Source organism: Branchiostoma lanceolatum, chromosome 4 (assembly GCF_035083965.1).
Source record: "Branchiostoma lanceolatum isolate klBraLanc5 chromosome 4, klBraLanc5.hap2, whole genome shotgun sequence".
NCBI lineage: Eukaryota > Metazoa > Chordata > Leptocardii > Amphioxiformes > Branchiostomatidae > Branchiostoma > Branchiostoma lanceolatum.
The window spans coordinates 16,049,155-16,075,542 of record NC_089725.1 but is presented as its reverse complement, the minus strand read 5'-3'; the positions used below and the strand labels follow the sequence as shown (position 1 = coordinate 16,075,542).

General features: G+C 39.8%; 1 protein-coding gene and 1 long non-coding RNA gene across 8 annotated transcripts; both read left to right on the top strand.

The window, feature by feature from the left end:
* The first annotated feature begins 33 nt into the window (after positions 1-33).
* LOC136432891 (reticulon-1-A-like) lies at positions 34-26,367 on the top strand. 7 transcript variants are annotated; one of them, XM_066424505.1, is made up of 10 exons: positions 34-147; positions 483-774; positions 1,308-1,346; positions 9,315-9,365; positions 11,555-11,762; positions 23,432-23,570; positions 24,575-24,644; positions 24,979-25,025; positions 25,188-25,246; positions 25,437-26,367. In XM_066424505.1, exons 2-10 carry the CDS (start codon positions 678-680, stop codon positions 25,477-25,479), a joined length of 753 nt encoding a protein of 250 aa, XP_066280602.1. In that variant the 5' UTR covers positions 34-147; positions 483-677; the 3' UTR covers positions 25,480-26,367. The 7 variants fall into 7 exon arrangements, with proteins under 7 accessions (XP_066280602.1, XP_066280603.1, XP_066280599.1 ...); XM_066424506.1 differs by lacking the exon at positions 9,315-9,365; XM_066424500.1 differs by lacking the exon at positions 34-147 and having other exon boundaries at positions 272-774.
* Positions 13,326-14,832, top strand: LOC136432892 (uncharacterized). The gene is made up of 2 exons (XR_010755578.1): positions 13,326-14,026; positions 14,692-14,832. It is a non-coding gene; the product is annotated as an uncharacterized lncRNA (long non-coding RNA).
* Positions 26,368-26,388: the final 21 nt, after the last annotated feature.

Genomic DNA, 26,388 nt, shown 5'->3' with positions numbered 1-26,388 from the left:
CGGACCAATTGCAGCTGTGTTTTTGTAAAGCTAGTGCAGGTCGTAGGTCAGGTAACCAGTCTTACAAGATAGTCGATTTGCAAGTAAGACGATTTGTGAAGAGCTGTGCTGTTCCTCAAAGACGTAGCGAGATCTGAAGGGATCGAGGTCAGTATCATATTAGTCTTGGCAAAAAAAGCAATCTGACGACAAAATCTACAAATCTGACGTCATTACTGGACATGCGTACAAAAAAATTTCGTTTCTTGCATTACGTCAGAAAATTCCGTCCGACGGCCATTTTGGTAGTGTAAATAGATCCATAGTTGGAAGACGGACGTTGCGAAGAAGGACATTTTTAGGGACGAATTGCTGGCATACTTACGACAAACATTGTTTGCATAGTAACCTTGTAACCTGGGTTTAGCATGGACCAGGATTTCAGTGCATTCGAGGAGCAGACACGCCCATTGGAGGGTAGTAATCTTGACGACTTCGTACAGGTCGGCGCGCCCGGGAACCAGTTCTTTCACGCAGACGATCACGAGGCGGAGGGTGAGCCGGTGAGCTCGAGCGGTAGAGACGAGGCCGAGGAAGATCTGTACTTGGGGTCCGACAACCCGGAATCTTCGGAGGCACAAGCAGCTGCCCCCGTCGTAGACAACCTACTTGACTTCGGCTTTGAACCGCCGCCGAAGATGGCCGAACCCATATCCGCGGTGCCCGACTCGTCTGCCGCCGAGCCTGCCATCAAGGAAGAGGTCGAGCCCGTGCCCGAACCAGCACCAGCGGCAGGTGTGAACTCCGAGCACGCTTGTGCCTCTCACCACTAACCACTAGACTTCTCTATAGATACGCTAAGTCAAAAACACGCAAACGCCCTTATTTTTGGTTAAATTCTCCAGATCCCTAGCACAAAAAATACACTGAACATGCGGGTACAAAGTCCTCCCTCGGCACCGCAGTGGATTTATCGAATGATGTATGTCCCATATATGAAAAGCCAACACTATAATTTATCTAGAAAAAATACACCAACACCGTTTCTAAACTTGGTGAATGAAACGATTTAGATTTTGTTAAATGTAGTGTTTTGCTCAAATAACCTTTCTTTGCGGCTAAGCATCTGGCATTAGAATATTGCATGCTAATCTGTAATCAATGAAATGTCGGCAGACAGCTGCTCTGCAGAGCTACTGAATGCAGGAAATGGCCAGCTAGAACGTGATGGTAATATTAACACCCTACTGATGTTCTGCTCAACCTACTAATGTGCTGATGGAGCAATAGACCTGCTGGCTGAAAGATATCTCTTACTTCCTTTTCAGGATCAAAATGGCTTGAGTCCCAGAACATCGATCCCAGAGGTAACAACTGATTAATATTTCAAGATAATATTTTAATGTTTGTCGCAATATTTTGTGCCATCTTCAACTGCAGGCTCTGACGTGTGATCACTTGCAGCACAAACTAATGCACAGTGTTTGTGTGTTGACCCTGTACCTGTGTGTGTTCTCATATTCAGCCAGGTAACACAAGGCACTACCTCATCCAGCACTTCAACCTGCTCATGTCGTAACATGTAGCACCCTTTCTGACATCAAAATCACTGGTAATATCACTATTCTGTTGCACCCGGACCTGTTTTCCCCACAATATCTGGGTTGTGCCTGACAGTGACCTGGGTTTTGTCAATGGGATAATGCATCATCAGACTGTCTGGGCCATGCCAGGGTGTGGCCGGCTATGGAGCAAGGTTGGGTACAATGTGGGGAAAGTTTTTGCATGATTACCACATTTCATTGGACATGAACACGCTTGACTGTTTGAGTAAAATTGTCTTGAAAAGTGTAGTTATACGTGTTAGATTTGTCCCATACAAATTTAGTGCAGTTTCAGTTTCACTGGTTGGACAGATTTTGACAGGGCATTCGGCATGTTTTATCTACATTTGTGTATTTAGGAAGTCAGCGAATGTTGGGACACAATTTTTGCCAGAAAACATATCGGTTGGGAGATGGGCGAATTTCTATGCTTCGTAAATTTTAAGACTTTTCTATGTATTGTTGAGAATCGCTCTTCCTTTGGAGACCCCAATTGTAGTTCATTCCCCAGTTATAATACATTTCCCTTGTCTTTTGAGACAGGTTTGTGTGTCTAAGTGTCTGAGCCTACAGGTGAGAACTGTTAGATGACTCTGATCAGAGACAAAAGGTCACTGACCTACTGTTTGCTCATTTTACAGTCTGATGCAAATAGGTCAGGTCAGAAGGCAATGTTCACAGACCAAACAGTGATAAACCCTGGACACTGGACCTCATTGTTCCGCAAAAATTTGCACTACATATAACATGTAGGTAGGCTAAAGCAGCAGTTGGTGTTGGGTCATAAAAAAAGGGGGTCAGTAAACAAAGTCTCAGGTGTGGGGGAAGAGGGATAGGTTTCAGTGTGAGTCATAGTCACATGACCTTTAACCAACCCATTGGCAGGGTTCCAGTAAAGGCATAACCAATTGTGTCATGCACCAATTTTGTCTAATCTGGATGTGTTTGTTGGCTTGAGACAGTCAGTGCAGGCTGAGAATATTCTATGACCCTGTGAAAAAACATCACAGCTGTCATTTCAAGTTCCCACCTGTCTCTGATGTGAAGTCCACAACAGAAATATGATGAATTGTGACTGGTGTACAGCTGGCATGGAAGTTCTGTTTTCATACCTGTTCAGACTGCATCCTTAGGGAATCAATGGTGTTATGATTACTGCCCTGTACCAACTTCAGAGTCTTCATCCTCCATAACTGACCCACATACAGCTAGCTGAAAATAGACTTGTATCTACAAGTCAAATTCATGGGCATGACAAGTGGCCTGCAGCTGGTGACATGTCATCTGTCTTGTCCTGTCTTTATCTGTTTTTATTACATCTCCTCTATGAAGAATAAGTAATTGAGGAAAAGCTGTACTATAAGTACTAAGAATGTTTATATGTAGATTTCTCTATATTTCAATGAAGTTGAAAAATCACTTACTCTTCTAGTGGAATACTAAATAGTTTAATCCTATTGTTTAGTGTCACATTGGTCCTTGGCTTCATTTTCACCCAAGACATTCTATGGTTGACCTATATTTCACAAGAGGATAGTGAGATGGGTAAGAATACTGGTCTTAGTTAGGCTTGGTTACTAAGACCTGTCAAGTCTGGAGAGAAGTATGCACGCACCCTAATACTAGTTACTACACACACACACCTTTGTTAAATTAATATATTTATTTTGCAAAGCTACTTCAAAACTAATCAATGGCAGAAAACATCACTGGAAATAACAATTGTTCCACATGGCCTTTGCCTTGACTCCTTACCAGTAGTGATGTCATACCATACCCACATCTCTTTTACATAAAATGTACATGTGTATAGCCAGGGATAAAAGTAGATTAGTTGATAGCAAGATTTATTCAGAAGACACCTCCCAACTGTGCCATCAAAATCTATTAGGCATCCACAAGAGGTTTCACCATCTTGAAGTTTGCAGTTATCTGGCTATGTGAGTAGAATTTTTGATGAGTTGTTCTTCCTCTCAGGGTACATTGCTGCCATGTAGATGTACTTTATATCTTACCACTGTGACTGCGGAGTGTTGCAAAGAGCTTCCAGTGGCACTAAAGTAACAAATCTGATCCCCCATCCTAGAGCATCATTTTATGGTTTGTGTTCAGAGTTCACATGGAAATAAAACTGGTAAATCAAGTTGGAAGCATTTATAGGTTTGTTTAAAATGGTTAGGGGTGGGGTTTCCGATTCTTCTAATCTAACTGATTTCCTAGCATTGTAAATAGGTCAAGAAAGAGATTTTAATTCAATGTCTAGCGTCGAGTTTACATTGCCAATAGTCTATTACAAAATCACATTAAATATGGAGGGGTATAATGGTGTCTCTTGGGTATAGATTGAATTAGGGTATGAACCTTGCTTCTGGTTGTCCTTTTGCTTTGTCACAGTATGTGGTGATGTGTCCCCAGGCCTCTGACAGACCTTTATTATAATCAGTGATGAACCAATTCCTTCTGGCACAGATTATTAAATAAATTGAAGTTACAGGACAGAGACAGAAAAATTAAGAATATACTATATTATATAGGACATGTGCCAGAAAATGGACAGCCAAGCCTATCCAAAGACCTGTACCATAAGTATATACTGGATGGGGTGTGGCAACGAATGGAATAACATCCCATATCTATGTATATATCTGTACCTTACCAATTCAGCCTCATTCTGTGGATTTAATTGTTTGCTGGAAAATTAACATACGTTGTCAAAAGAGATATGTGATGTCACAAGTTGTAGGTTAACAGCTAATTTGGTGGGCGTGAATGCCATGCACACTTGTGTACGTGACTGTGCACAGGGCAGATTAAGTCTGCCATTTTGTCCCTGCATTGCCAGCCCACCTCAGGCAACGCTTCAAATGCAAGATAGCACTTTTATAGATTGAACTCAATTTTTCATGGATAGCCAGAATAAGTCTTCTGTTCTGCATGGTAGTCTCCTTACATATGCAAAAAATGATGACAGAATTGCTATGAGGCAGATATTAAGTATATCTTATATTAGTGGCTGTTTGAATAACAATAACTACACTTTGCCTTTGATATGTAGTTAACATCCGAAGCTCAAATCTGACAATATGCATGCAGCATCCACAGGAATGAATAGATGATGCTTCTAGAGTATTACATGCATCAACAAAAATCGTTGGGCTGTAATTAATGCTATATACTCGTACTATGGTGAGTGGTAATGCTTTTCCCATTACGTGCGCTATGTTCTACGTGCAGCTCCTGGTGTCACATGACTGTTGGCGCGTGACTGCACTGACATGGCACTGACAAATGTTAGAGGGGGTGCACAGGAGAAGCGTTCTCTGCTGCATTACTGGAGCCTGATATGATTTCCATCATTAGTAACATAATGCCTTACCCAATATTTTTTTCCTGATGGCTGAAAAAGAGTAATAATTGATACTGTCTATGTAACGCCATGTTTTTAATCTTTCTGATCTTTTCCGCACAGTTTAAAACAAATGTTGCAAATGCAGTTTATCCATGGCACTCAATAGTGCTTAATGTGATATTAGATAATTGTAATCTTATTTAGATGTCTATGATGTTGGCAGTGTTGGAAATATAATCTCATTTCCAAGGTAAGGCACATGGCATTGAAGAAATATATCTCAAAGAGATAGTGTTGAAAAGATTCAGTGGGCAAACTGTTCCTGTATAGTCAAGTCATCTCATTCTTAATTGCCTTCCTTTCCCAATCCTCAAGCCTTCCTTAATCATTAATGACAATTTGGCAGCCTCAATGGGTGATGTGACAGTCATAAATCATCCAAAATTGACTAAGTACTAAATGGAAGGTTCTGCACAATTATTACTTTCATTGCAGTTGAAGAACAGAATTGATGTAAGAAGTTGGTCGTGTTAGCATGGTGATTAGACATTATTATGTTTTCAGTCATTTTCATTTCAGATACTACTCAAAGTTAACCTTTAAATTCTCTTCATAGTCAGTGATAGTCATGCTGACATCCTCTGGTCCGTAGCAAGTTTTGTGATTTCTGATTTTTAGGGCATCCACATGCCAAAATAAAGGTAAAGCAACTTTTTTTCACATTGCTGACCACCATTTATTATTAATGAGATGAATTACCAGAAATATGGTATCTGCCTAATGTAGCTGGCTACAAACCTTATGAAATCTAGATCATGGGGAGTTTTCTTCAAATGATATATGAGAGCTTCATATTGGTGGTGTGTCATACATGTTGTATTTTCGGTTAGCTCTAATGACATTTGATTGGGTGGCATGAGGTTTTCCATCTGTAAAAGATCTGAACTTGAAAGAATGTTTCCTCTTTGATTATATACATGTAAGTGATAGTGGGTAGTACAAGGTACCTTCTTGGACTGGTATGAGGTTTTCTTATTTGACTGATAGAACTGTAGGAATGGCAGAAAATGATATCAAATACTTCAAATGATAACAAATAGTTTACTAATGAGACAGGAAATCCTGTCCATGTAGATTTTTGTAATTTGAAAATTCCCAGTTTTGTCAGAATATTGAATTAAGTGTTATTGTCAGTGATTCTCCATGGTTTTTATTAAGGGCAATAACCCCCCCCATAAAGTAAGGTAAGCATTTGTATTTAAACATGAAGGACATGGTGCACATGGTGCTCGTACATTCTTGAGAGAGAAGTATGGGAGGGGGGCATTGGACCCCTGTCTAGCTAAGGCTGTACTATTTTTGCAGTGGTAAACTCGGTCAGTTTTGGGCATGAAAAGACCGAACAGCTGTCAGGATTTCCCGGGTCCAAATGGCGGCAGCAGCAAGCACAGGTTTGTACTGGAAAATGAAGCTGGTTGTGTAGAATTGATGTAAAACAGACAGCTGGTACTAGAGATGTTGTTTGCGGGTAAATTAGCTTTGCTGGCATGTATATATTGAAATAACCAGAAAGACTATTGAATAGACAGGCTAGGAACAAGCATGAAAAGTGAACACCATGCTCAGAAGCATCGTGTCTTTTTGAAGGGTGTGGCAAATTCCTGTTAGCCATACTGGAGGTTACTTCAAGTCAAAATCTCATCTGAATTAGTATCCCCAGTAGTTGCTTGACCCATGACTCTTACAGCATTTTATATGCTTGGACATGTAGATGGTATATTTTCAGTACCAAGATTTTCTTGGCCATCTGGCAGATTGGATTTAAAGCAATTTCCCAATTCAATGACTGAGCCATGATCATGTTGCAATACTCATCAATGTATGGACGTTCAGCTTCAATTTATGAATCATATCCACTTCATAAAGTTACCATATTATACAAGGTCAAGATTTTTTCTTCCAAATTATCTCTTGCCTTTGGTTACCAAGTTGGTATATTTAAGCCCTGGTCATATATTAACAATATCTTTCTGAAGTGATTAGAAATACATTACCAGTCTTTGAAATGTGTGCCTGATACACCGATACAGTATCTGATGACATTATTTGACCAGTCATGTTGAAAGTAGTTAGTGTATGAAACTATTGCCAGGCTACATGGGTGCAGTCTATTCTTGGAACAGCCTACATTCATGTTGAAATGTCATGTAATACCAATGCTGCCAAAGCCCCCATGGGAATAACTGTACACTGCATTTGAGTACTTTATCAAGCTGTCCCCATGACAACATCAGTATGCACCAAACGCATTTCATATGTTTGTCATATTATCTAAAATTGGACATTATTTTCAGAAACAACAGCAAAGGAAAAAAAAATTTGGACAGAATCGTAAAAATTGAGTGAAGATGACATAATATGCAGGATCAAATAGAACATTTTGTATTTTGGATGTCAAAGTAGTAGCTTAAACCATTAATTTCTGTGTGGCCAGGAATAGATTTATCAATATGTCTGGGAGTTCAAACATAAGCTGATTGCATGTTGCAAGGAGCTGACTTGAAGTAAGCAGTTTATCATTGATAATTGATCATGCATATTTGTGTCTGATGGAGAAGTACATCATGTGTTCCAAGGCTTGCTGTACTGTCCCTGGTTCTTGTCAGTACTTGATATCATCTGACCCTGTGCAATTAGTGGAACTGCATGGGTGGCAATTAATATTTTATGAGCCATTTTGCATATTTAATGAACAGGTACATTTTGATGATTTATTCTTTGCATTGCCATATTTGCAATAAAAGCGGGTCCAAATAGAAACACCGTATGTGTGCAATGATACTATTACAAGAAATTACTGTACCAAATTTAGAGCCATGGAACTGGCCACAGGCTTGAGTCACAATGTGCAGTATATTTGATTGTTTTATGCAGAAAAAATCTGCACCCTTACTGGGCCCCAATGCGCACAGCACTAGATACGGTAATATTCCGTTCCCCCTAGGTTGCCTGTATATTATATCAGACGAGGAACTGTCATCTTTCAATAGCTCCCAACCTGATAGAATGGCCAATCAGCCAGCCAAATTACGGTTATTTGGGAACATGCTTCCTATTCCCTGTAGTTCCAGGGATGCTCACAGGTTTAGCATGGAGGCACACATCGACTACATCATGGTTTTCACAGCCATCCCTTTATCGTGTGGGGACGTTATTGGGGTCTGCTGTTGAGAGGCTCCCGAGTGTTTTTTACGCAATTTTTGCAGACAGTGCCATGACCATGACATTTAACATATTGAGGAACCAATGTGCTTCATTAGTTTAGAAAAAAAATCCACATGCCCCTGTCATACATGTACATGTTGCTATCATGATCAATTGTACATACATATATAATGATTGCCTGGGATCAATGTTGCCTGCCATGTTTATCTAAAGCACAGAGCTTGCTTACAGGACAGAATCTGTTACAATATTTTAATAGTTATAAACACCCTTTTTGACAAAACTTGTCCCTGCCTGTTGGGTAGTAGATATTTGGTATAGGACTAAAATTTTGGTCCAAATCCCGAAGGAAAAGAAATGAATTCTTGCCACCTGGCCCTCCTATACCTGTGTTGGTTGTGCTATAAATTATAATAGGAGTAAGATTAGGCTGTAATAAGTTGGATATGAATATGATGCTGTATTAACTTACTAAGCGGAATGCAATCAGTTGTTCTTAAATGTGGAACATGTTATATTCTGCTGCGTCATGGTTGCATGAGGCTTGTCAAGCACATGACTGATAAAATCTTCATATGATGGTTTACACTATGCATGATACAGTAGCATGCTTATTTCATAGTGTCTGCTGTAGAACATATATGTATGCTCTTGTTTTGAGCTTGGTTTTCTTGGTTACAGTATCATGAGTATGTCAAAACATTGTCACTCTCCGCTGTGTGGTTTTGTCTTGTTTTCGCACTCATTTTTTGTGGTATCCCTTCATGTGCCTAATTTGCAGTGTTAACCTCTAACCCCATGTGACATTTGTTTGTAACCCCCTGTAAACCCATATTTGTGTTTGCCATATAGCTTATCATGAAGTTGGTTTTAACTTTTTGAATTGTACATATTAGATTTTTTTATGAACGATTTAGTTTTAATGTTGTTGATCGATGATGTTAACAAGGTAGTAACTAATTTGTTTAAAGATTTTTTCACAAAAGTGAAAATTGGGCCTGTTGGTTAAGATCTCTGCCACGCTGCCAGGATACTTCCTCAGCTGTGGCGACGGCATCTGCAATCAGACCGGTCCATGTGCGCGGAGCTCCACAGACCCGCTTGCTATGTATGCCTTATCAGGATTGACCATACTGTGTCTTTGTTTATCGCCATAGCCGACGCTGAACCTAGCGGAGATGCTAAGGGTGCTACAACAGCAGCCAGAGGTAGGCTGTTTTCATGCAAATGGATTTTTCGGCAGCACTTGCTGTGCTGTTGCTTGCAGTAGCAGTCTGTGATCCCCTTGGTTGCCCACTTTGCTGCTTATTACTTAGTATGTGTGCGCCTTCTGCTCAACATCTGTAGGTCATTTTTTTAATGGCGTATCACTCCCCTTAAATATCTTCTCTCCTAGAGATCTTTCAGAATTATGAGCTGTGGCCTATGATGTACAGAATCCAACACAGTGGGTTAGTAAAAGGTTACAGGAAAAAAGATTGCACATCTTGTAAAGTCCCTGTAATATCAATGTTGTCAACATTACACATTGAGATATAATATACAGATAATGACTTCTATACACCTAATAGTGATATGCCCAATAGTGTTTGTAATGAATGAATACAAAACCCAGTTGTCAAGGTACCTCCAGTCCTATAATTCCTGTAGAATTATGCACCTACTGCAGGAACTGATAACCTATCTTCCTTCCTAATCAGATTTCCAGACTAGAATTAGAGCCAATACATCAAATTAGACTCTGACAGAGCAATTATTGGCTTTCCCTGTTGCAGGATTATTGAAGGTTTTTTTTAGCCACTACACAATACGATGTGTGCTGAGGCCCTGCAGTGATATTCTTAATATTGACTTTTCACTAGAAAACTGCCTCCTGGTTCAATATGGACCTGTCCAATTTGGAATGCTCCCAATATTTTGAAATGTCCAACAAAAACGATATTGCAATTTATTTCTTATTTCAAATTATTATGGTGGGCAGTTACAAGGATAGGTTCATTTTGTAGCACACGTATGTCCATGATGGTACCAATTTTTGAATGCTCCCAATATTTTGAAATGCTCAACAAAAACGATACCTCATTTTACTTCTGATTTCAAATAGATTATGGTGGGCAGTTATAAGGAAAGGTTCATTTTGTTTGACACGTATATCCACGATGGTAGATAATTAGATTCTCGTCGTTATTAAGATGAGGTGGGTCAAATCTGGTAGCGGTGAAACAAGCATGTGCTCATGGGTTTTCCTTCAAATGCTAATATAGTAATTATCACAGACGGTCACCCATGTTTCAGGTGGGGTAGCAGACGGGCAGTCAGTAGCAAAGGCATTACTTGCTATTTGCTTCTGCCCAAGGCAGTCACTCTTAAGTTAATATCATTACTTGGAAAGGGATCAATAGTTGCAGACAGGTAGATTATGGGGTGAAACAGTTTTGACCTCTTGACAAGATGCCATGCCACTGTTGCAGGTGTGTGTGCTCCAGATGCTCCATTTAACATCTCAATTTCAATTTGTCTCCATGGGGGAATTAGTAAGACATTAGGTGATATGGCTTAATGATGTCATTATCTCAGTAAAGCCCAGTATTCTGCTGATGGCCCTTTAGTAGTATTCCCAAATGACCATTGTTTGGATGAAAACATTGGGTTGGTCCAGGTTGAACAGTTTGGCATTATGAATATGACAACATTAATGATTTCATGTAGTTTTCTCCCTATCCATAGTGTTTTTCTTGTCATAAGGCCTGCTTGGTTCCTATAACGGGCCCTTGAGCCACTTTATGGTTTATTCCCTTGTTGTGGGTACAAATCAGGCCTCATGACATGTACACCCTGGGATGGGTCATTCACATATGTTATACCGAAGGCAAAAGGAATGTGTTGTAAGCAGTAAACTAAAGGTATCAATTTTAAATGATTGGTTACTCAATATCATGCAGGTTTAAATGCTAGTCATAATATATTTTTTTCACACTTTCAAGAAATTTTTAATGAAATAAAAGTCCAAAATAGTTTCTAAATCTTCATGTCCAACCACTGTGCTGAGTACCACTGGCATGTTGGGTGTGCATTTGCAGCATGTGCCTTGTGCTCCAGGTTGTGTTCCTGGACACCTGATGGTTTGGAGCTGCATCGGGTCATGTCAGAGAGGGTCTGTACAAACACAAGACCTCTGAGAAAATCAGTTGATATTTTGAGTTGTTATGTTGTGAGAGTTCTGTAAAAAAACTGCTTGGTGCTCTTGTTACAACAAGCGTGCTTGAAAAAGAAGATGTATCATGGGGGGGAAGACCAATGGTTCTGAAGTGTTACAATGATGTCATGGTACCCACAAAGTAGACATACAACAGAAGATGTAAATGTTCATATTATGACTGTTCTGTCCCATTTGCAGTATTGGACCTGGTGTACTGGAAGGACCCCAAGGTGACCGGAGGGGTGTTCGGAGGCCTGCTGGTGTTGTTGCTGTCCCTCACCTTCTACAGCGTGCTGTCTGTTGTCGCTTACCTCATCCTTGCTTTGCTGACTGTAACAATTAGCTTCCGTGTCTACAAGAATGTGCTCAATGCTGTGCAGAAGAGCACTGATGGACACCCCTTCAAGTAAGTATATGGAAAATAAAGAGCGTTGCATATGAGACAAATAACTATGGAATGACTTACCAGTTGTAATGGAAACCTCAAATTTTCAGATTAAAACTTCAATGAAAGAAAACAACTTCTTTTATAATGTAGGTTTCTTATTTTCAGAAGAACAATCACATTTTGATGATGTGCTGGCTGAAAACTTTGAATGAATGTGATTTGTCTGCCGTTTAAACTAATTGGATTATGATATAGCCCTGCCACTTTCATCAGTGGAGAAATTCAGAACACAAAAGGTGAAAAATTAACAGGTTCAGCTACTCTGTCATTGGTTACTCTGCTGATTTTGACTGGCAGCTGGGATGGGTCTATGGTGTGAGTCCTATAGCCATGGTCCCATGGCTTATCAGTTTTGATGTAGTTAATTTGCGGGGCCCATCCCTGGGTGTCGGGTAATGACCATGTCTGGGTGCACCCTGATGTGGGGTATTTTCGTCCTCCTTCCATATATAGCAGCAGTATCACTGTGTCACGGGCCTGGTCTGGTAATGAGAAACTTGACATAGTTCCATAGGTTATAGGATGACCTTGATCCAAATGGCGCCCTAGCAGCTGCTTGTAAATGGATGTAGGACCCACATGTAGGACAAATAGGCCGGGATATTACAGTCATCTTCAATGTTGATATGGATAGAAAATCTATTCAATTCAATTGCCACCAGATCAATATTTAGCTAGTAACTATAATGCTGTCATTAGACACTTGTGTCTCGTATAGAATATGTATATGAGTATGACTTACGTTCCATGTTAGGTTATGATGTTAAAGGACATAACAGGCAAGTCAGCCATATTTGGTATATTCTCTACCACGTACAGCTGCATGCAAAATTATTCAACCCCCCTTGCATTTTGGACATTTTGGCAAATTGTGGAACTTTACAGCTGCATAATATTACTAAATCATATAAGTGATGAACAGATATGTTATTACAGTCTGATACCACAGCAAAAGTTAAGATTTTTTTCATAGTCCATCCAAAATAGCAACTTTCACACAAATAGTATGTTGCAAAATTATTCAACCCCCTATGAGGGGTTGTCTTTAGTACTTAGTGCAGCACCCCTATTTATCTAAACATGAATTTACCTGATGTAGACGTGAACGATAGCTTGTCACAAGCTTCTGGCTGTGCTCTTTGGGAATTTCAGCTTATTTCTCGTAGGTAATGGTCTCCAGCTCATCAATTTTCCGAGGTTTACGTGTCGCAACTGCTGTCTTCAGATCCAACCCAAAATTCTCAACTAGGTTTAAGTCTGGAGAGTGTTATGGGTACTCAAGAGCCTTCCAGGTTCTTTTTCTGACCAAACATGTGGATGTCGATGTGTGCTTGGGGTTATTGTCTTGCTGGAATGTCCAATGACGCCCCAGCTTCAACTTTCTAACGGAATTGGTAACTTTCCTGGCCAGAATATCCTAGTACTGGTTTTATTTCATGATGCCTTCAACACGGTGGATATTCCCAGTGCCATTGGAAGCAAAACACCCCCAAAGAATCTCAGACCCATCACCAAGCTTCATGGTAGTAGGGGTGGCGCACAGACCGAAATTTATTCTCCGGGCCCGTCAAAACCGAAAAATGAGCCAAATTCAAGGCGTACGATCTGATACATAACGGTCAAAAATCGCTTACATTTTTATATCAGTAGTTGAAGAAGGTTCTTAACTCAATATCTGTGAAAGATTTACTAAAATACCGTCAACCATAAGCGAGAAATCGCCCATCGGGTTACGCGCGTTTCGCCCTCGGGAGCAGGCGGACCCACTTCCCGGTCACGCACTTGGGGAGGGCCGGCTCCGCTCCGGTCCAAATACGGAGCGTTACGTCACTCGTAAACAAGAAAGATAGTCGCCAATTTGTAGCCAACATTACGAGCTTCAACTTGATGTAAGTGGCCAGCTTGTGCGACTTCCATGGGTGAAAATATTCACATTTTAATCTTTCAAATCGAAATTGCGGACGATGGTACCCTTTAAAAAATTTTTAGCCACTTATATCGTGGGAAAATTCAAGAGATTGTCGTTATTTTGGTACCAAATTCGCATATATTCGAGCCATGGTGGGTTCCGAAATCGGCTCATACTTTTACTATTGCGAGTCAGTTTTGGGAATGAAGCAAGATGGCGGCCGGCGGCCCGGGCGCTACCAACCGCTGTAGTTCGGAGCCGATTACGTCGGCATCGGGCCAAAATACGGACACTTCTACCACCCAAATGCCAGGTAATGTCTTTTTCCAAGTCTTTACGTAGTTTTATGTGGGTTTTGGGGTATTTTTATGTCAAATTTGGCCGCATGATTAACGGTAAACACTGTTGTTTCTGTATGCCGCATGCCGGTAGCTCAAATGATTTGAATTTGCCGTTTTTACGTGGATTTTCGTGCCAGTGGTTGCATGTATGATTACTATGAATCATTTTCAACGCCCTGTGGACGCATTTGGTTCCTGTTTTTTTTGCTAGTGCCGTAATCTAAACTTAAAATGCAGAAAACTGTACTTGCTATCCTCACCTTCTGCTGTCACTGCTAGGGGGAGGGGGGCGGCGGGGATGCCCAGCTGCCCTCTACTGGAGTCGTAGTTTCCGTTGTAATTTATTTTATTGAGTAAAAGTATAAACCTCACTTAACAGAACTGTGCTGGTCTGTCAATTTTATTAAGTTGTTACATTTATAATGAATGATAGCCTTTATTATTGTATGCAATTACTAGTACTACTTAGTATACTAGTATATGTATGATAGCTAATGGAGGAAATACCGGTAAACCGTAAATACCCAAGTATCCAAGTTTCATATTTATCTCATCATAGATTGTTTGAAATTTGTGTCTGCCATGTGCATGTAATATATAGTTTGAATTTCAACAGAGGTTTTCTCTTTTGACACAGGAATGAAGAGAGTGAAGAGGAGGAAAGTGATAAAGACCCAACAGACATGACAGAACTGCCAGTGAAACAGAAGACGAGACTAGATATTCTATTTGCCGTTAATAACTTTGTAGTTTTGGTACATAAAGAGAGTGAACTTCAGTAACTTCTACCCCTAGTAGTGATCAGCATGTGTGTGTCTAGGTTATCTCAGCTGGATAGAAAAACCATACAAAAGTAGATTTAGCTTTTGTAGTTGATTCAACTGTACTGTAGAAATAGTTCCAGACCGGAGAAGCAATGTCCACCTGTTCCATGATCCAGTTGTCTGATTCCCGTAAAATTAAAATGTAATACATGTACAATACAATAAATACTTTGCCACGGGACTGCCCTGCAACAAGAAAACGAAGTCCTGCAGTGAAAAAAGGGGAAGAAATTAAATGAGTGCTGGATATTGAATTGTCGGACCAATATTGCAGATTGTACGATGAATGATATCGGTGTGTACAAATGTAAATATATAGCATTGGGTAATACATGTAGTTCATTATTTCTGGATCAGATAACACCAGTCACTTGAGATTTAGACAGACACTAGCCTTTTGGAAATTCAAGCAAAGTTGATGTTCTACCTTCAAGTGAGACATCAGTGCGTAGCTCTTAGTCTACTGAGTATAGTGATATGAAAATCATTATTCTGCAATGTTCACAACTTATGATATCATTGATGATAAATGCAAGAAAACTGCGGGAAATTGAAGCACCCCGCTTTCTTTTTTGGTCATCCCGAGGTGTGAAACTACAGCCCCGCAAGGAAGAATGCTTCTTCCCGCAAGGAAGAATGCTTCTCCCCGCCGGCCTACTGTTCTTCCCCCCCGGGAAAAAATGGCAAAAACTATGGATCCCGGCGGGTTTGGACAAACCCCGGGGAAAACAAAATTCAGGTCCAACAGGTGTAAAAGGCGTGAATTCAGCCAAATGTATACAGCGGGACAAAAACTGAACCCGCCGGGTTCGCTATCCTCCCCGCTATCCAACATAACATTAAAAGCCAGGATAGCACAATTCACATCCCTCTGTTAACTTTGAAACAGTCAGTATAAGCATTCTGAAAATGGCCACCTCTTCTCATCCTGAAGCAGCCCAACTGTTTAAAAGTTCAATAAGTGTTAAGTTATACCAGGCACAGCTTGCACAAAATCATTGTTGGTACTTGTCTCACAAACAAACTAACCTAGATTTTAGACAACAAACTTTACTTGGATGTGAATAGTTTCTATCCTGAAATCATCAAGCAATCCTATGGACACCAGACACATTATACAGCATGGATAGACCTTTGTTTTCTACACTAGCACAAGGAGTGTACAATGGCCTTGTTTTCTGCTTTGTCTTTCATTGTGTGGGCTGTGACTTTATGCATACAATAGAGGGAAAATGTTACAGTCTGACCACTAGGACCTCCTTGGTCTGACTATACACTATCAAATACCTGGTGCTTTCTCTAAAATAATGCCGTAAAATCTACTCTCTCAGTTTGTTTGTTTTATTGGGATCTCCATTAGTGTTCAATTATCACAATCTTACACTATTCTTCCTGGAGTCCATTCACATTGATACATTAAAATCAAAATGCAAGAAGAAAACATATACAAATGATAGACAGTCATGACCAAACTCAAATGTGATACATGACATCCACAATTGACAGACAGTAATGAACAAAATCAAATGTGATGCAATAAAAAGAGCGTGAGGGGTCAGAGGTCAGCTTGAAATACATAAAAATTATGTACATACATTCAGCTACCACTAGTGTTGTAATGGCTTATTTGTGTACTTTAGTGTAATCAGTCTTTCTTTGAGGATGTTTTGATGTGTTGTGGAAAGGTGTTATATGATTTGATACATCTGAGTGGACAGAAAGGTTCTGGTAGCTGAGGTGGTTTTGGGTTTTGGCAGTTTGAAACCCCCTCCTTGTGCAAGACGGGTATTGTGTTGTGTGTATTGTCAATTCTCTGTAACCTTTTATAGATAGCTTCTGGTTTTTGGGCCGCCTGAAGTTTGTGAAACATAGAGAGAGTGCTTGTGTATAGTCTTACATTAACTTTGGGCCAATTCAACCTCCTGTGCATGTCATCTATGTTGGAGTCATACTTGGCATTTAGGACAAGTCTAGCTGCCTTGTTTTGTAGAATCTGTAGTTTATACAAGTGAGATTGAGATCTAGCTGACAAGAGGCAAGAGCAGTAATCCATGTGACTTAGGACAAGTGATTGTGCGACTGTTTTTAACGTGTCGCTCGTGAGGTAGTCACGAGATCTTGCTAGTGCTGCCAAAGCGCTTGTCATTTTGGATTTAACTTTGTCCAGGTGTAGACCCCACGTTAACTGCTGGTCCATTTCAATCCCTAGCAGTTTCACCTGCTCTACCGGTTTGATCATTCTGTTGAGCATCGAAAGCTGTAGGGTTGGCTTATGCTTTAGTTTGTGCCAGCTAATTGTTATTCCAGCTAATTTTAAAAGTAAATGCTTGGAAGGAAGGAATCCTTAAGAAATCAACCATAGGAGGGATTGTGAGAATTTTTTGTTCTTTCAGGGATGTCTGTATTGGCTGTGAATATCCCAATCCTAATGTCAAGGTGTGAATTACACTGATTTGCATAGAGCCAAAAGACAATTGGTTCATGGAAAGAATTTTTATACATTGATAGGTAAACAAGAATCATGTGAGATTTTAGGATTGGGGAAGTAGGACAAATCACACCATCTCTTATATTATAGCCAACTGCTTTATTTAACAGAATCTGACTTGAATCTTGTACCTGCAGCCATGGCCAGGCATGACTATTGTCAACTGTTGAACAATATGTCTTGAAATGTTTACACTCACTCACACTCACTATCCGGTTTAGCGTCTTCTTTTCCCCATCATCTGGGGGTTTGACGTTTAATAAGTTAACTGTTGACAAATGTGTTAATCAAACTTGCAATATAAGAAATTAATTTGATACTGAAACAAATTCACACAAGTGAAAAAGCACTAAATGTGCCATCCTTGTTGAAAGATGGGTACCTCTTGGGTAGGATGTAAAAAGCAAGGAGGTTCAAATCTATATAAAACCTCCTTGGTAAAAGCAGAGGCCCTGTTGAAGTTAAAAATACTGACTTTTCTTTTTTTTAATTGACAGTTCAGCCTATCAGTCCATGATTTAGGCACATACATGTAAGTTTGATGGGAGCACTGTGCTCCAAAGAAAACACCTCCAGGTATACCAGCTAATTTTAAAAGTAAATGCCAGCGCTCTTGGAAGGAAGGTATTCTTAGGAAATCAAGCACAGGAGGGATTGTGAGAATTCAATTTGTTCTTTCAGTGATGTCTGTATTGGCTGTGAATATCCCAATTAATGTCAAGGTGTGAATTACCCTGATTTGCATAGAGCCAAAGACAATTGGTACATGGAAAGATAGAATTTCCTCAGCTACCATGGATGCAGTACACATACTGGTGTTGAAAAAAAGCAGAGGTTTCTGTCCGGTGGCTAGGAGTAGCCACGATTTTTAAAGTTTGCCTCGAGGGCATGTGTGCTACCCAGTCGTAATGGGGAAGCAAGATCAAAGGTGCAAGTACATTCATTACTTCTGTCAAGGACATTATATACTGTCGTCGATGAAGATTAGACATAATGTCCTTGCTTCTGTATAGAAAAATATTATCTCTTTGCTGGAAGGGAGCTGATCTGTAGAGTCTGACCCTGGGTACATGCAAGGAGGTATAAAACCTCCTTGGTACACGTATCATTGTCAAACCAAAAACCTCCTTGGTCAAACAAACTTTAGGAAATGAAAAAAAAACACAACAATATATCGTCCACATCTGAATCTTTTCCCTTCTAGCGCTATGCTTGAAGAACATAGACCAGAAAAAAATGCACAGTAACTGTCCAAAGTAGTCTGCAGACAAATGATAGTAAAATTACTATGTCTGTCCGGCCACTTGCTTAACGCGATGGAAAAAAAAATGTTTATCTGTAAATTTCCCCCACATGCGCGGCACGTGGCGTTCACGTGGTAAACGCATGGCCATTATGTATTGCTGTGCAAGAATTTAAGAGATGGTTAAGGATTATACTTATGATGTTCTTTATTTCTCATGAGAACAGGCTTTGGCATAATACACCGCGACATGTGGACATGAGCCAAACCGGACGTAAATAGGTTCTGCATGTAAATAGGTCATGTTACGTTTAACATATAGTATAAATATACCAAGCCAGCTTTGTGAAGTGAGAGGTTGGCTGGCTGGCCAGTACATTGCCTTAAATTTCTGCTTGAAGTTCCAATATGACCAGTCTAAAAATTCAAAATGGTCCTTCAGACCAAGGAGGATTAAAGTGAACCTTGCTCAGACACTAGTGAGCTGTAGGGACGATAGGGGATGCACTTGAACCAATTGGTTAGGGGGTATAGGGCAGCAATCTTCTGTCTTACAATGTTTTCAAATAATTTTTTTTTCGTTCACAGTGAAATGTTGCCTGGATCCCAGAAGTGAATTTTCAGGTTTCTGTACTTAAATATTAGACCTCAGCTTACACCAATAAAGTTTAAAGATCTTTGCTTACACACTGACTAATAGTAATACCAAGACCTGGGGGCCAAGGCTAACATGATCTTCAATCAAGCAGTTGTAGGGTAGAAATTTTTTTTTTTCAGTATTCTGATCAGCCCGAGGATTTCCAGGCTCCCATCCCATCCCATGACCAACATTAGCTCAAGATTTTTTGGTTAATCGAACCCTTTTGACACTCACAGTATACACCCTGTGTGATAATTACTTCTGAATCAACTTGATAATTTGACAGCATCACTGCTTGTCCAGAACAAAAGCTGACCTAGTTATGAAGCCGCATAACAAAGAAGCGAATAATTACTTGAATTGCCTAAATGAGGATACTTCTTGCTTTGAAAGTGAGCTCTACCACCTAAGTTCCAGGATTTGGACCTGTTACCAAAATATTACCTAGAACAAACTCTAGTTTGCCTGATGGTTCGGTTCATATGCTATGATTGTTACAACTTCATATGTATATCAAAGACAATTCAAACTCTACAAGTGGATAAATTTGGAGATTTACTCTAAATCTCATTCCAGTTCCCACACTACAAAAGTGACCTAAAGGCATCTCTCCTCAGCTTTATAACACCTTGAAGTACAATGTAAACCAAAAATGATAAGTATGTCACCAACATGGCTCGAAACATGAGATTTGGATATAAATCTTGAACTATAGTCTATTTTGTAGGTTAGCACGTGCACTGTTTATGTAAACTGTCTGAAGCACAGTTCAATTCAATATTCTTAGTTTATTATTAGGCAGCCCCTGTGGGATGATTGGTTGATTTTTGGTCTGTGCATAACCTCCTTGGTCTGTGATCGCTAATGGACTTATATCAAAAGCATATATGTTTAAAGGACCTTGGATAAGCATAAGGTCTGAAAGTTTCAAACGTCTTATGATTTTTTATATCTATTCAGTTGTTTTGAGTTAAATTTGTGTTTTGGCCAGAAAAGACACACGGTTTGATCGGTATGAAAGCAAGAAGATCGTATGTAACCTAATAAGTAAAATTCATGGAGATCTTGGATAGGTAGTTCAAAACATTCAAATTGTTTTAGGAGATACATATTGGACCCCTGTGGAATGGTTATGGTTTTCCAGTACCATACTTGGTTATCCACAAGGAGGTTAGATAACTTAGAACCTCCTTGGTCTCCAAGACTCATTTTCGATGCAATTGTCTTTGAAGAAACTCAAATCTCTTTCACAATTGTGAGCACTGAGCAGTCATGTTATACAGAAAATATAAACAGCAAGAATGCACAGAAATATGGTGAAGTGAAAAACTGTGTGTAAATTGTCATCAGCCACCCTGCTGGGAAGCCAGTGGTTAATTACCAGCCTTGTGTAGTTGAAAAACAACACATGACATTCATTGGACTAGTTCAGGGCTGACTTCAGGAGCTGTCTCTCTGTCCCGGGACAGATTTTTGCTTGTCGGGACAGAAAAAATTCACCCAGACCATCCGAAAATCTGAATTTTATGACAATTGACCTTTAAAGTTAAAAGAGACCTGGTAAGATGCTTTGGTACACAAGGCTGTGCTATCCTTCCAAACTCAGATAATTTTGTTCATGTCAAAATGGAGCAGATCCTCTTCTTGTAGCAATGCCATGCGATTGTGATTATTCAACTAACTTAAGTGTGAAGAGAAGACCCTCCAAAATATCAAGAAAATGCATTTGGTGTCGGACGGGTTTAATTTCGTTCCGACGGCCCTGCTGTTCAACCCGGCGGTATCTGCCAGTTGCTGTTCTTTTCATGAATTTGTCATAAAAGTGCTAATTACACAAGCTAACCAGGTGTGAATTCTGATTAATTCAGTCATTCTCATGGTGCTGATTGTATGGCATTTGCATTCAGGGTGACCCGTGAACCCGGCGGGGACCCTTGAAGTTACCGGCGGTGACACTGCGCAATACCGACAGGAACACAAATATTCCCGAGTTTTCATTCTGAACACTGCGGGATAAGCAATTTTCAAAGTCAAATATCTCGATAAATTTGTACGTTGTGACCATAAAAAATGAACCTGATACTCAAGATAACATGATCTTTCCAATGGTATGTAAAACTTTGATGTACATCAAGGAATAAAGAAGTTGAATAATTGGGATTTCAACCTGACTGCCTTGAAATTTGGAAAGTGACTTTCTAAATTTCAGGTGACTGGTGTTAGATTATATTTTTGAGGCTAGATTTGAGATCAGCATGTGTCTAAACCTCTATGTACCAAGTTTTTTTCTTTTATCTTCAAGTATAGGGAAGATATGGAAAGTTCGCATATTTAATTAGCGGACGCGCATCACATTACCTCGGGAAATCAATTATTCATCATAATTCATAATTTCTGAAGCAAATATGTATATTTCGTGGCCTTATTTAGATTCAGCATGTTACAGAGCCCATGTATGCCAAGTTGTTTCCTTGTATATTGTACGGTTACAGAGATATCGCAATCTTGCATATTTAATTAGCCGACTTAGTCTCTGCACGCTAAGATGTCCTGTTCCCATGTCCATTTTTTCCCACTTTTGGTGATATTTTGATATGAGAAATCTAAAGAAATGATGAAGGCAGAGCTACAAGCTTTAAGGGCCTGTTAATATCATTGTAAATAAAGAGAATGCAGCTTATTTGGTGCTTCTATTGTGAATTATTACTGAGTTATGACAGTTTTAAGATATTACATTTCAACGTTTTTTACGGATTCCGGAGAATTTGAGGACTAATTCTCAGACCTTTGATGGGCCGTAACTCGCTAATGGTATGTCCGATTTTGTTGAAACAAAAACCATTCTGTTTCTTTCACAAATACCTATCAGATGACACCAAGTTTAAAAAGATATGAAGAGTTTGAAATTTTTGTGTACTACCCCTAATGGTAGGCAGGGTGTTCCACTCTGGATATGCTTAGTCTTTCCTGTGCCAAACATACCTCTGACACGAAGGACCAAAGAGGTCAAGTTTTTTTGTTTCGTCAGTCCATATAACAGTGTCCAAAAACTACTGTGGCATTTGTAGGTTGTTTTGAGCATACTGGAGGCAACTTTTCTTGTGGCATGGCTTCAGCAACGGTGTGGGTCTTGGGGTTCTGGCCTTGAGCATTTCAGCATGAAGGGTGCGGCGCACTGTGTCCACTGAAACAACAGTTTCTACTTCAGACAAATTGTTTTTCAGGACTTTTACAGTAATCATATGGTTCTTGTCCACCTGTCTTCTAAGAAATATCACTGTGGCTGCTGAAATTTTGGCCAAGAATGTCGCCAGGTCCGGTTAAGGAGTTGAAGCTGGGGCGTCATTGGACATTCCAGCAAGACAATAACCCCAAGCACACATTGACATCCACATGTTTGGTCAGAAAAAGAACCTGGAAGGTTCTTGAGTACCCATAACACTCTCCAGACTTAAACCTAGTTGAGAATTTTGGGTTGGATCTATTGAAAGCTGTTGCGGTACATAAACCTCAGAAAATTGCTAGCCGGAGACTATTGACTACGAGAAATGGGCCGAAATTCCCAAAGAGCACTGCCAGAAGCTTGTGACAAGCTATCGTTCACGTCTACATCAGGTGAATTCAGGTTTAGATAAATAGGGGTGCTGCACTAAGTACTAAAGACAACCCCTCATAGGGGGTTGAATAATTTTGCAACATACTATTTGTGTGAAAGTTGCTTTTTTGGATGGACTATGAAAAAAATCTTAACTTTTGCTGTGGTATCAGACTGTAATAACATATCTGTTCATCACTTATATGATTTAGTAATATTATGCAGTTGTAAAGTTCCTCAATTTGCCAAAATGTCCAAAAAGCAAGGGGGGTTGAATAATTTTGCATGTAGCTGTACAAGCCCATGTGGTGTATCAGGTAGCATAAATGTACCTAGCAACCAGATTCCAACAGAAGTTTGGCAGGGTGATGAAAATTATTCCAACCACTGCTAGTCTTTTGCAAAGGTCACAGTTAGCATGAAAATGGCTTTGTCACTATAGTTTGTATTCAAGGTCAATAACCTACAGGTCATACTGCAAGCCTCTTGTACAGTATTAATCTGTCGAAATGATCCATAATGTGGTATTGTAGACTGGGCCATATTAAAGGGCTTGATGTAACGATTGCGTGTTGCTATGACTACAGGCAGTGGCTGGACGAAGACATTAACATCTCCACCGACACCCTGAACAAGTACTCGGACAAAGTCTTGAGCCGTGTCAACAAGATCACCAACGACGTTCGCCGGCTCGTCCTCGTGGAGGACCTCGTGGATTCCGTCAAGGTACAGTACTCGGGGAGCTTTGGTCTCAGAGCTGACACAGATTGATTTACTCAAGCAGATTGAAATTAGGCACAACACTTTATGATGCTGTAATAAGATTCCTATTCAAAGGAATGCTAATTTAATTGTTTTCAGATAAAGCAATACTTTCTTCTTGAGCTTTAATGCACAAGATTTTAGAATAATTTCATTACAGAAAGTCTCTGTTGCATCAGACAGTGTTACCCCAAACACAACATCTTGGCGCATTGAATTCGAGTATGAAACAAAATAATTCTGGGCTTTGATACCATTTTTGTCAGCACGCAGGTACTAAAAATGGCCTCCTTTTAGCCCTCAAGTTTTCATCTTTCCTCATGTCTATGAGCATATTTCATCACACCTAGGCACCAGATTTATGTATGCATGCCCTATTTAAATGGTTTTAAGGGTGTGCTGGGACCACATCTGGGTATTATGTTGAGGAAAAACAGGTCAGTTCTGTGACCCTGATGACTATGAGGTGATTGGGCAGCAGGCAGAGAACATGGTCATTTCTGACCAATGGCTGTGATTAATGTGTTTTTTGTTATTAGCAGTGCATGTATGGTATCCAAGGGAATTGGGTTAGGGGTTGGGGTAAGCATGTAAAACAAGTAATGAGGTAGATGCATACAGATGCACATGAAGGAATGATGTGAATGATGATACTGTTTCAAATACAGGCAGTATTGATACTGATGGCTCAGAAATTTTAGTGAAGATTTTGGGAAATCCTTTGTCTCCATCATTGTGATTGAAAGAAATATCTATTATAGACCATAAATTTTCCATATGGTGCATTTGATGAGATCAGTTATTAGTCCATGCTACCAATGAATGCTCCCATCCCCCTTGCAGTCAGGTTTGGGTATCTCACAGGTTCTGAGGGAAGCCAGTTATACAATTTATCAAAAGATACAAGTAAATCCTTATGCATCAGATTCTGACATGTCTTGGTTCTGATCGATGATTCTTGTCTCCAGTTTGCCGTGTTGATGTGGCTGCTGACCTATGTGGGTGCCTGGTTCAATGGAATGACCCTGATGATTCTGGGTAAGTGTTCATGAAGTACTTTACACACTAGATGATGATGGGTAACACCAGAGACAAGGAGTATAATGCTTTTAATAACCAAACGTTTTAGATGGTTGTCCTTTAATTTCCCTTATGACTGTAGCCCAAAGGGCCTGAAGCATTTAAGCAGATTAGTGCCAATTTCTGTTTTTACCCATCAAAAACTTACAAAGGCATTAGCTACATGAATGTACCATGTCCTTTTCTATTTCTGGTATATGATTGGTACATGTATATCATCAACACACCTTGTAAACAAACATTCCCATTTTGTGTGTAGAAATGTTGAAATTCATCCTTTCTTTCCCCTCAGCTCTGGTCGGTGCATTCACCCTCCCCAAGGTTTATGAACTGTACCAGGTGAGTACATCAATCATGTCAAAGTTCAAGCAGTTCTGACAGCTTCTTGATAGCTCTAATATGCATTATGTTTATGATCTCTTTGATAACCTTAAGTATTTTCTTTAACTGTAATTTTTATGAGGTAACATTGATGGCTTGAACCTTTGCCTCCCACTACAGCCGCAGATTGACCAGTACGTAGGTATGGCCAAGAAACAGATTGACGGAGTCGTCAGCAAGTACGTGAAATGTTTCTTCTTAAAACTTTATATTGATGATGTCATTTCGAGGCTTAACACATTACATGTGGAATTCAAACACTGGTTGATACAGGCAGACAATTATTGAACATGAGGATACGACTACTAGTGCATGATTCTTCGTAGAGGTAAGATATTTCTAAATAACATGAGATGCTTCTTTCCCCAGGATTAAGGATAAAGTGCCCCTGTTGAAGAAGAAGGAAGAGTAAGGTGAATCGTAAGGAGGCCATGCCGTGGAGATGAAGGAAGTGGAAAGGAGCCTCGAGCTGCAAGCAGTTATCATTCTATTGTTAGAGTAACATCAAGAGCTTGTATTAGTGCAGCCTGATCGATAACAATGATAATAGTAATCAATGTAACACCTTTGAGAGTATGCCTTTTGTGAAGAATTGTCTTCTAAGGTGTAATAGTGCAACTTCAGTGTGATTCACTGGTAAGATTTCTTACTTCGATAAATGACAGTGCTGTCAGATTCCTGATGGAGGCAGCTTGTGTAATTATAGTTAACTCTCTCTGCTGAGTGCGTACTGTGGTTGAGGTGCTTTATGGGGTAAACATGTGGAGGACTGGAAGTGCTTCATCAGTTTTTGCATGACTTGTCGGACAGTGAAGCACTGGTAAATTGATGTAGTGTCAAGTGTACTCAAGCTTAAAGTTTTCAGCGGTGATTAAGATGAAACAAGTCAATGAGCCCAAACAAACTATGCGACTTAAAAAGCAAGGTAATCTAGCACTGTTTCTTACTGTTTGTATTGCGATTTGCAGTTGGAGGATTGTTGAGCACAAGTAATTAGATGTTAGTCCTGTAGCACAAACTATATACGTATGTAATTGGATGTACATTTATGTACATGCTTCCCTTGACTGAGATATTGAATCTTGTGTATGATATACAAGTACATTTGTCTGATGTAGTGCGATGATGTAATCTGATCTTCCTATCAGTCATTGTTATGGAGATGTTGTCAAGGACACCTTCCCTGTCATTTGCAGTCTTGCTCTTCTTTTGTTTGTTTTATTATTAAGATGTTGGAATCTGGTCAAACTTGATGTAGATGTATCAATTGATAAGTAAACCAATGGTTGATACCCACCAATGCTTTTTGTGTTTGTGAAAT

What these genes read in the sequence shown, in the direction of transcription:
- LOC136432891 (XM_066424500.1), top strand. Translation starts at nt 408, where the DNA reads ATGGACCAGGATTTCAGTGCATTCGAGGAGCAGACACGCCCATTGGAG. An exon ending in ACCTCGTGGATTCCGTCAAG is followed by an intron (nt 23,571 to 24,574) that starts GTACAGTACTCG and finishes TCTTGTCTCCAG; the next exon opens with TTTGCCGTGTTGATGTGGCT. An exon ending in AATGACCCTGATGATTCTGG is followed by an intron (nt 24,645 to 24,978) that starts GTAAGTGTTCAT and finishes CTTTCCCCTCAG; the next exon opens with CTCTGGTCGGTGCATTCACC.